An 11926-nucleotide genomic window follows, 5' to 3' on the forward strand; every position below is an offset into this window, starting at 1 on the left:
GGAGGTAGAGATGTTGTTTTTGGAAGAGTCGAGGCTCGACTATAGCAATCAAATTTTGTTGTTCTAGAATTTAATTTTAAATTTTATGGTCAAACATGTTTTCAAGAGTTCACATTCAAAAAAAAAATCATGGCCAAATGGCTCCTAATATAACTAAACAATTTGGGAATTAGTTTTATCATTTGATATTCTTTAAAAACAATTTCTCGTATTTGAATTTAGTCAAAGATTTTTCCGGACAAACACAAAAGAAACCAAATAAAGTAGTCAATTTCATAACTATTTAAAACTTGGAAGACTAACTTTGACATTTCTAAAACCTCATGAGGCCTATATTTCCATCCAAAACTTAAGACTGCTCGGTGAATTTTGATACTCATCGGAATCCGTGCCCGACGAACAACAATACTAATTTCTCTTTGAAGATTTTCTGTAATTTCTGCAAAAAAGGTGATATTTTTTGAGCTTATTCTATATCTACTACGAGAATTTTGTAGTTTTTTTTTTTGTTTTAATTGTGTTTACAATATATACTGTTGTATTTTTTTTAGGTTCTTCTTAAGCTTTGAAGTGCTGATTGTAGACGAATCAATAAGGATGCAGGTTCGTAACCCTTAAATACTTCTCTTTTATTACCAAATTTCTGATTAAAGATTTGATTTTTAGATTCTTGTTTCTGTTATTTCTTAGCTTGATCTATATAAAAAAAAATCTTCTTTTTTCTTGATATTTATTACCCATAATTCAATTTTCCATTTTTTGTTTGTTAAATAGGTTTTGGGTTTGTGGGTTTGTGGGTTTGTGTTCTGTTATCATTTTACTTGATCTATTAATCTATTCTTGTTTTGCTTATGGTTGATGATCTTGATATTACCCAATTGTTTGTTTGTATTTATTGTAGCTAGGTTTTGGGTTTTTGGGTTTAGGTTCTTATGTTTCTTCGTTAATGGCTTTGGACCATAACTGCTATCATTGGTTTTTTTGTTATCATTGGCAAATTGGCAGTTGATTATTGTGGAATGGGAGATTTAGTTAGTGATTTGTTTAATGTATAATAGGATATCGGAGTTTTAGTCGGTGATTTGTTCAATGTGTAATAGGATATCGGAGTTATTGTTGGATAGGATATTGGAGTTTTAGTCAGTGATTAGTTCAATGTATAATAGGATATCAGAGTTTTAGTCAGTGATTCGTTTAATGTATAATAGGATATCGGAGTTTTAGTTAGTGATTAGTTTGATGTATAATAGGATATCGGAGCTTTAATCAGTGATTAGCTTAATGTATAAGAGGATTTAGTTTTTGTGGAATTTGTGGTCATATTGTCATGTTGTTTGTGATATAGCTTGGATGGAATTTGGCAGTTAAAAGTGATCAGGTAACTTTTGAGTTGTGGTGAGAATCAGTGATTAGTCAAGTAAGGAATTGTCTTGATGAAGGCGTGTTTATAGGATTCATTAAACATTGGATGCTTTCCCTAATATATATATAGAGTCTCGTACTAGAAAGAGCTGATAGTCCAACGGATTCATAGGTAATATGCTGGGGAAACATTGGGGTTTGAGATTTAGGAGTACTCTAGGATGGGAGTTGGGCGAATTTCATAACCTGGTTGAACAGTATGGGCAAAACGCACCGCTCACTACATCCAACTTATGAAAATGTCGAGAGCATAGGGACGGTGTGTTCACTGTTAAATCCTGTTATTGAGAGAGGAATTTACATTTCTGCTCCGATCTATTTGGGTTCATAGGGTGCTCAATAAGGTGTATTTCTTTATATGGTTGGCAGCAAGGGATGTGATATTGATTGTGGAAAACTAAGAAGAGGATCACCTTTGTTAGTCGGGGCTTCATGTGCAGATGTGTGGGCGAAGAAAGTTGATCATCTCTTGTTGAATTGTAAGGTGGCTACACTATTGTGCTCGATGGTCCTTAGTTGGTTTGAAAGGCAATGGGTGATGTAGGGGCACAAAAAAAGAGGTGTTTCATTGTTGGACCTTTAGGAGGGCGGAAGAGAAGTATTAGCCATTATGTGGGTTATATGGAAAGAGAGAAGTAGGAGCATTTTTTAATAAGTTGGAGAAATAGGAGAGCAGTTGAAGGGGTAGACCAAAATTTTGTAAAATTGCAAAGTAGTCTCTTGCTTTTGGTGTACCCATAAGGTCCCAGTTGTATAGAAGATAGGGTTTCTTGTGGAGAACCATATTTTGGTGTAGGTTCTCTACTTTTTGGTATAAGGGGCACCATTAAAAAAATATTTATCTTATAAAAATATGTAACTGTAAGTTTTCATGAGATGAAAAAATACCTTTACAGCTCAAACATTTCGTTATTTTTGTTGGCAAACACTTTTTTTTTTGTAAAAATCCTGGAAGGAAGAGGGAGTGGTATGTGTCATTCCTTGTTGTTACTTGCTTTTAATTGTGCACATTCAATTTCATACTCTGACCAATTATATGGTTTCTTTGGTGCAAACTAGCACCATGCAAGCAAGATAAGTACATATGTAATTACAATAATGTGGCATACAACTTTGACATTAGAATGCATATATGATATACAATTTAAAATCAGATTTTTCACGAGAAGTTAAAAAACAATTGAAAAAGATAGAGGATTTATTTGTCATTCGAATTTATTAAAGGGATGCACTTTTTATTGACCGTGTAAACTAGTTAGAGTAAAGATGTTAGAGTGGAGAAATTAGTACTCTTATGACGTAGGTCACTCCTTTCGACATTTATAGCTGTATCCTAATTAATATTCTATTGTTGTGTACCTTTTGGAACATTTAACCCTGGTTCTCTGATGATGTAGGCTTCAAGGGCAAGGCTTTTCAAGGAGTACAAAGAAGTACAGAGAGAGAAAACAGCTGATCCTGATATTCAATTAGTTTGTGATGATTCTAATATCTTTAAATGGACGGCTCTTGTTAAAGTATTCTCTGCTATAATATGCTCTATTATGTTCAATTTCATGATTTTCTTCCAACCCCCCCTCTAAAAAGAAGACAAAAAAAGCTTTGGTTAATGATCTAATTGACTGCTCATTCATGGTGTGCACAGGGGCCATCTGAAACTCCTTATGATGGTGGAGTTTTCCAGCTCGCTTTCTCAGTTCCAGAGCAGTATCCATTGCAACCTCCTCAAGTGCGGTTCCTGACCAAAATATTTCACCCAAACGTTCATTTTAAGGTATCTCCTAAATTATCCTTTTGTGTTGCTCTTTGGTTTCTTAAATGAAATTAAACTTTGCTTAGAGTCTGATATACTGACGTGCCGCAAGACACTAGTGGAAATTGTTATCTGTTTCCTGCTTTGTCCTTCGATAAAGCAAACTATTGTAAATGCTGCTTGTGTGTCTCTCTCTCTTTATATAAACTTATTGAGCAAAGTTACTTGCAACGAAACACTGTTTTTCCGCTCAAATGTTTGGGGCAATGTCAAACCTCTCTCCCACTTCTCTTTCCCTTACCCCCATGCTTCATTGAGACATATTTTAGACTCACGTGCAACGTTAATTTGGCCATTGTATTGTCGAATTAGTTTACCGACTACCAATCAACCAGCCAACCAATTAATTATTTTCTAATCCTAAACTCTTTAGATCAGCTTCTGAGTCCTCAATGTCCATTACGCTCTATCCTAGGTCAGCACTCAGTGGATTCATCATACTAAGAATGTCAACCTACTGCAACCTTCATGTTTTATAGGCTGGGACCTGCTATACTTTGTGCATAAGTTGAGTTTGAGATTAGCTTTTTTTTGTTATAACTGATTAAGTTTGAGATTAGTTGTTTACTATTTGTTGTAAATTGCATTAATTACAATATTATATGCAATTGTTGTACTGAATGTAGGAAGCATGTTCTTTATGTTAAAACTCATGAATTTATGTTATTAGTAATTGTGTGAACTTCTAGTGGAATACCTTTTACATTTCCCCCGTCGTAGTCTTGTACTTGTGTATGTAAAGGTTAATCTTTTGTTTGAACATTGTAATTATCTGGGCTCCAAAACTAGGACAGGGGGCGAATTTTCAAATGAGACACGCCAAATCTGTGTCTTCGCTCTCTTTAAATGTTTTAGAACTCGAATTTCAAATGAGACACACCGAATCTCCCAAATTGTTACGGAGTTAATTGTTACTCACTAATCAAAAATGAGTTGTTACTTACTAATCTCTCTTTTCATTTTTCATTTAACTTTTTCTTTTTTCGTACTCAGACCGGAGAGATTTGCCTTGATATTTTGAAGAATGCATGGAGCCCAGCATGGACACTCCAGTCTGTTTGTCGAGCTATAATTGCTTTGATGGCTCATCCTGAAGCTGATAGCCCGCTAAACTGTGACTCAGGTATTATGTGATGTTTTCGGAGGCTGTGTTTTCTTTGATTTGATGATTGCGGATGATCCATTTTCATTCTAAGCTCTTAGGTCCCCCCCTTGACAATTCCTTGTTAATATTCAAGAAAATATGAGAACATTAGCACCATCTAGGTATCTCGAAACTTGTATTAGAGATTTAAACCATATTTGCGAAGACTTGGGTCCCACTAGAGGGGGTGTGCAGCGTACAGTAGATCCAATCCAAAGATTGAGAGAGCAAGTGTCAGCAAGGGAGAGAGAAGTGCAAATATGAGTGAGAAAGAAAAATTACTCCTACAGTCGGGAGAATAAAGTTAAGGAAGTAGATTTGCTTTTGGCAAAATCTGTTGCTGATGTTCCCTATGGTTTACAGGCGAGAGAAGAGAACATCAATCAAGTGACTACCAGTAAAAATAGGTGTTTCTAACTAGTTCTGTTTAAGCCTTGAATAAACTACATTCTCTTCGATCCCTTTCCACCAGTCCTAGAACTCTTTTGAAAATGTTTTCCGGGGCTAAAAGATATTGAAGGACGAGGGGAAACAAGGTGTGGGGGTCAGGTTTTTGATGTGGTTCGAATTTTGTTTAGATGATAAGTGCTTCTTTCCTCACATATTTTTCATCCTCGTCCCCCCTTTTGAGATCGTCAAATAGACTAATTACATCGATTTTTTTCAATCACACAGGCAATCTTCTTCGATCCGGTGATATCAGAGGATACCAGTCAATGGCAAGGATGTACACTAGGCTTGCAGCAATGCCCAAGAAGGGCTAAAAACAATGAGCTACAACCATGTTCACACAACTTGTAGTAATGGCATTAACACAATTTCAATTCTTAAACATCTGCTTGGTGTTCTGTAGCAGCTTTACATCAAAACTATTATGTACTTCTGATACAACTCATCACTTCATTAGTTTTTTTTTTTTTGTGTGTCTTTAGTATAAGGTGGAATTGTATAAATCATCTTGATTCTTGTACCTTGCAAAGTTTATTCAAGTTGTCATCAGACTAATTGATACTTTTGTGCTTGTAATAATATTAAGTGATTTCTTTTCATCTGCTCAAGCCTAGTGGACAAAGGTTCATAGTATATGTGTTATTGGGAGGTAGCAGGTATTTGGTGGAATTAATCCGAGGTGTGCCTCAAGCAAAAAAATGGATTCTTTGTCCCTACTACTTGAGTGGACATTATCCCCAAAAAAAGCAAAGAAAAAAAAGTATGAAGGTTTTGTAATAACTAAGTCTGATATTGACATAACCTGAATAAAATACAATGTTGACATATGTCTGTTCAAATTAAAACTAAAAAAAAGGTTTATAAGTTATCCCAAAAAAGGATGATTATTATGAATTTAAAGGGATAAGAAATAATTTTAAAATAAAATCCACGTGGCAGCATGTATCTCTCACTTCTACAATTGAAAAAAAAAATTAGGCTCTTTTTTGGTGGCCACTAAAGCTAAATAGAAAATAGGGATAAGGGTTTGAAAAATACCTCAACTTTGGTCGGATTTACTAAACTTTCATGAGGACCTATTACCTCCCTACTATTTAATACCGTATTTTAAACATACATATTTGCCCACGTGGACATAAAAAATAATGCAAAATTATATATAGTAATGTGTCCACATGGGCACATTTATATACCTTTAAAATACACTATTAAATAGTTCAGGGGGTAAAAAATACGGTATTAAATAGTTCAGGGGGTAAAAAATATGGTATTAAATAGTCTAGGGAGGTAATAGGTCCTTATGAAAGTTTAGTATCGCAACAGTAAATCCGACCAAAGTTGAGATATTTTTCAGACCTTTATCCCTAGAAAATAATAGCAGCTACTTTAGGAGAAAATATTCGAACAATCTGATCATTAGTATTAATAAATCGGTTTTGTAATAAATCAAATAGATTACTATATTACAACTTTCACCGATAAAATATACATTGAGAATTAAAAATTTCTCTCATTTTTGTTTCCAGCTTCCAGTGAATTAGATGACACTACACCAACTTTAGTGACAATAATTAACGCAATAGCTTAATTTTCACTATAAATTTATTTTTAGTGGCAATAGCTTAATTTTCGTTAAAAATATATTTTTAGTGGTAATTAATGCTCGTTGTAAATGACCTTAAAGCCTATAGTAACATTAAAATTAATGACAATTAACTAATATCGGTAAAAATTTTAACACTCTTTATTAATGTACATTTATTGACGCTAAAAATTGGTTTTCTGTTACGGTGTGAGATTGACTCGAAAGTGGGTAATTCTCTATATTATTGACGTTGTTGAGATCAAAGAACAAAAAACCAAAAAAAAAAAAACATCCATTACATTAATATGTACCACTAAAATTCTCATGCGGAACTCATCGACAAACATATAAAGTTAGGTACGACTTTTCACTTCCCGTCAAATGATACAATGAGGACCTATACAAATATTTAAAATGTACACGGCTTACTTAAGCAGTGGCGTAGCCACATGGTGGTAAGGGTGTCTCTTTCGTCGGAAAAAAATACCATATATACAAGTAAAATGATACACTAAATGATTAAATAACATATTTTGGACATCCTTAACTTAACAAGCTGCTATTTCTGGACACCCTTTGTGAAATTTCTGGCTCCGCCACTGTACTTAAGGCGCGGTGTCAATCGACGATGGGTTCCACCAAATTCTCATGCATAATAAAAATGGTAAATACGTTTGGTTAGTAGTGGAAAGTTGAAATTGTACGTTAGTTAGAAAAGAAATATTCAAAGATGGTATAATTTTATGTTGTTGAAATTAACTTGAAAAATATATATTGCATGATTTTTTAATTAGTTACCTATTATATAGTTTCCAAATTTAGTTTATGATCACGTGCAATATAATTTTTGCATGTTAATCTACCTATTTTCTATCGTGTACGATTGATCATAATTAATTTGACCTAATTCATGATTATTTTATTTTATAACTAAGAGGTGTAAAAGAAAATGGTAATTAATTAATCATGTCAAGAAGAAAAATAAGCTTATTTGGATTCTCATTTAAGATCTTTAATATATTTTTTGAATAAAGATTTTGATAGTTTTGTTCTCATCACTATGTTTAACTTCATCTACGGATTATCTTTTTTTTTTAGTTAATTTCAAAATAATAACACACGATATATCTTTTATAAAAATTTAGTAATATAGTCCGTACTATAATAACACTATGTCATCACTTTAAACTATTGGATGATTAATTTAAAGTCATGACAAGAATTTCTTTAGCTTATTTTAGACCTCAAGATGTTCATTTTTCTTGAACTTTGTGCCCGAGTAACTTTTTTTTCTCTCTTCTTTTAGATAAAATATCGAATGTTAGCAATTATATTGATTGGTTAAAAAAGCTTTGTTTTAAAAATTAAAGTTCTATTGATATTGAAATAACAATTGCATCAGATGGAGTATAGTTACGTTACGATCCTGGTAAAATTTTGTTCTTTGGTCCCACCCGGTATCGCGTTACATTCTAGGTTAAGATTCGATTAAATCTGAATTTGTGTTTCAAAAAAAAAACGTGATATTTCGATCAACATATCGTAGCTCCTTAATTAATTAAAAGAATAGTAATCTAATTTTTCATACATCATTGGCTTTTTTTGTCCAGAGTAAAAGAATAGTACTCCTATACATCATTAGTGATTGGAACCTTTTTTAGGGGGTCTTGTAATACTCCTTCCGTTCACTTTATACTTGTTATATTTGATCTTTATGAGTTTATTTAAGAAAATAATAATTGATATAATTAATTGATAACAATCTTTTATTTTCGAATTTAAATAGTGTAAAAATGGAATGTAAGTAGGAGAGGAGCGGTTACAACCTAGTGGTTTAAGGCAGTACATTGTGAATCCACCATGCGCGGGTTCGATTCCCGTCGTTCACTCATGTTTTGAGTGTTTTTTTTAGTGAGCATATCACAAATTTACTCCTATTTTTAATTTGTTTGTAAAGCTTTTTGTAGAAAACGAAGAATTAAATTCAATTTTTTTTCTTATTTACCACGGCAATGAAGAATCAAGTTATCACTATATTTATTCTTTTTTCTACTTCTTCTTCCAAGTGCAGGATGATCCCAATTAATTAATGTTTAATATTAGGTTTTAAAATAAAATGATTTGAGAAATAAGTAATTAATACTAAAAGTAAAATATAGAAAAAAAAACGTCTTTTCTTAATATATGAAAAAAAAAGTAATCGTCTTGCAATAATGTTGCTAATATATAGTATGTCACTTCATATAATTAAAAACTAGGTCAAAGACTAAGAGCATATATATGTAGATAAAGCTTTAAAATAATTACTTTATATAGAATCTGATTCGTATTCGTGAATAAAATGTATATTATTCACTTTATTTATTATCTATTTTAGAAACAATTTGTAATAAATGATATATATTAATTTCATATAGGAAATTAAATAATAACGCAGTTTTTCTACGAAATAAACGAAAAATTCTATGTTCCAAAACCTAACGTACACGTACACTACACTTACATGCACACAAAATAATATTCAGACATAAGCATATTCAGAATTTTATGTTTATGAACAATATTAAATTAATATATAGTAATAATTAAGGTTCCGTGAACAAGAGCCAAAAACAAGAAATGAAAGTATGATGTATTATAACGGATCCTTTTTTATCCTTAATAAACGTTTCGAGTTCAAATCTTTTTGGATACGGATCAGAATTGTCTTTGTTGGGAGTATTTTACTTCAAAGTGAAACTTCGTGACGTGAAGTGTCTTTGTTGGAGCTTTATTCTAATGTGGAACTTTGTGACGCAAAAAAATCAGACTTAATCGAACTCTAGATTTGTTTTTGTTGGGAGTGTTTTACCTCAATGTGGAACTTTGTGACGCAAAGATTAATCCAAACTTAATCGAACTCTAGAATTGTCTTTATTGGGAACGTTTTACCCCATCGTGGAGTTTTGTGACGCAAAGAAACCAAACTTAATTGAACTCTAATACGGACACGGAATACTGTGAATGGAAAATTTCATAATTTATTTTATTGCAACTGTCTTGAATTTTTTTGTTAATATTCAAAAGATTATCGTTCCTATATATATATTGACACTTCATGTTTTTATTTACCACTAATATTTCTATAATTTCTTCGAAAGGAAAATATTAAGTTAACGTGACAACAATCGATCGATGCATGCACAAAATATTTACAAACTTATTTTATACAGTACGTTAACAAAAAGTTTAATATCCATTGATTATATATATGAGTTCGTCCAAATCTACATGAAGCGTAAATATTACACATATACAAATACGTTTTATTTGAATATGTAAATTTTATTTAAATTGCGTTAGTCGGAGACAAAAGATTCATGCGATAAAACAAAAGGGGTATGATCTACTTTAGCCTCCGAGGATAAAGGTACATGATGAATAACCATTTAATTTGATCTCCATCAATCGATGGTGAAGTCCTTGTCAATTAATTAATGAATGTAAACAAGCGCGTCCCTCCACTAAAACAGAGTGGCCGCAGAGTAGGTGCTCTGTTTAGCAATGCCGGATAAATTAAATAGTGCGCTTCTTTACTAAAACAGGGCGGCGGCAGAGTAGGTGCTCTGTTTAGCAATGCAGGGACAAATTAAATAGTGCGCTCCTTTACTAAAACAGGGTAGCGACAGAGTAGGTGCTCTGTTTAGCAATGCAGGGGACAAATTAAATAGTGTGATCTTTCACTAAAACAGGGTGGTGGAATGCATGTTTATACCTAATTTATGTGGATTGCAGAGTGGGTGCTCTGTTTAGCAATTTAGAATGTTTATGCATAACTACTTGAAGATTTTTCACACAATCAACTCTGTTTCTTGAACTCTGCTTTTTTAGCAACCCCTGTATTTGAAGTAAGATTGTCCAATTAGACCACAAATTACAAAATATCTAAAAGAAAAAATATATACCTATTCATGAGGCAATCAACATTGTTGTAATGAATATGAATGAGCCATCACCCAAGACAATAATATAACGTCCCAAATAGTCGATTCATTTGCCAAACAGAGTCTCATAAAAATCGTATAACAAGAAAGAAATGTATAGTTATATTGATTCAACATAAGTCCTCAATACAAACAAACTTAATAGATACAATTTCAAAACTTTAAAAATTGAATTAATCCATCAAATTTAACTTTGATTTACTTATCTATTCTTCGATATGACAATCCATTTTTTAGACTTTAGATGAACTTCTATCGATGAATTAAACTTCATTTCTCCGCTAACTCGATCTCTTAGCTCTTTCATACAAAATTGCCATTATGCTAAACAAAATAAACAGATGATTCACCAAAATATATATACTACTATATGATAAAAATAATATATACTTCCAAAAACTTAAATAATCATCTTTTTTTATATGAGGGTCCCACTTCTTACATGTTCTATTTTGTGCCTTACGTTTATAACAAGTTGTTCCCTTTCCTATTCAATACATTATTATTATTTTTTTTATTATATCATCTTTCGAAATAAATAAAAATTAAAAAAAACTTAGGGTTATCCCCACAATAATATTTAGGGTTTCTTTCTTTCCTCGATATTCCCGTCATCGACGCGCCGAACATAATCGCGTCATCACGAACCACTCAAATCACACATAAGTGCTTGCCACCTGTCTTCCGACAAGGACATCAACAAACAATCCCACGCTCACTTCAAGTGCGTGTATAGTACTCGCTTGACTAGGGTTTTTTTTATCGATATTTTTATACAATACAAAAAATTAAATTAAAAAATTAAAAAAAGAGTTAGATACACGCAATGTGTGTGTATTTATTACAACAAGAAAAAAATAAATTGGTTTTATTTAAAGAAAGAAATATAAAGCCCTCACTCTCTCTCTCTCACTTACTCTTCTTCACTTTTCTCTCACTATAAATAAATTTTATCTCTCTAGAAAAAATGTTTATTTTCATCTTACAAACCTAAGGGTTTCGGTTTCATTTTCACAGCTCGAATTCATCACTTTATAATCAAAATCCCTTCAAGATTCTTGCAAATCTGGACTCATTTCAGTTTCTTCTTTGCAAAGATAGCATTTTTTTCATCATCCGTGAAAGTTGAAAAACTGGGTTTTTCTAATCGATTTGGGCAAAAAGGTATGATTTTTCTTCAAATCTTGAGATTTTAGAAGTTGGGTTTTGTTTTTGAGGTGATTTGTTATATGGGTTTTGAGTTTTGATTGTTTTTTTGTACTTTTTAGCTGATTCTTAATTATCATTTTGTTCAGATGTACATTTTTCAAGATTCAGTTTTTTGTTTTTTTTTTTTCATTTTTGTGTTCTTGTTGGGTTTTTTTTTGGTTGATTATTGATTTTGGTGTGAATAAGGTTGTGGGGTTGGATTTATTTTGTTGTTTATGCTTTACTTAGGTATCGACGCTGAAACCCTAATTTTGTTTATGTGTGATTGATTTGTTAGATTTGTATGTGTTTATGTTATGTGATTTGTTGATTTATTGATA

General features: G+C 32.1%; 2 protein-coding genes across 4 annotated transcripts in view; both read left to right on the forward strand.

Moving 5' to 3' along the window:
• Positions 1-11926, forward strand: part of LOC125818509 (uncharacterized) — a 90745-nt gene that overhangs the window by 30589 nt on the left and 48230 nt on the right. The window lies entirely within an intron of this gene.
• LOC125818510 (protein PEROXIN-4) lies at positions 361-5297 on the forward strand. Of its 2 annotated transcripts, none has more exons than XM_049497998.1 (6): positions 361-451; positions 556-603; positions 2820-2939; positions 3068-3196; positions 4229-4358; positions 5055-5297. In XM_049497998.1, the coding sequence occupies exons 2-6, from the start codon at positions 598-600 to the stop codon at positions 5141-5143; spliced, it is 474 nt and encodes a 157-aa protein (XP_049353955.1). In that variant the 5' UTR covers positions 361-451; positions 556-597; the 3' UTR covers positions 5144-5297. The 2 variants fall into 2 exon arrangements, with proteins under 2 accessions (XP_049353955.1, XP_049353954.1); XM_049497997.1 differs by having other exon boundaries at positions 367-450; positions 552-603.

Source organism: Solanum verrucosum, unplaced genomic scaffold (genome assembly GCF_900185275.1).
Source record: "Solanum verrucosum unplaced genomic scaffold, falcon-dt-bn FXZP01000462.1, whole genome shotgun sequence".
NCBI lineage: Eukaryota > Viridiplantae > Streptophyta > Magnoliopsida > Solanales > Solanaceae > Solanum > Solanum verrucosum.

Excerpts from the sequence above, each read along its gene's own strand:
- LOC125818510 (XM_049497998.1), top strand. Across the intron at positions 3,197-4,228 it reads ACCCAAACGTTCATTTTAAG|ACCGGAGAGATTTGCCTTGA; the intron begins GTATCTCCTAAA and ends TTTCGTACTCAG. Across the intron at positions 4,359-5,054 it reads CCCGCTAAACTGTGACTCAG|GCAATCTTCTTCGATCCGGT; the intron begins GTATTATGTGAT and ends TCAATCACACAG.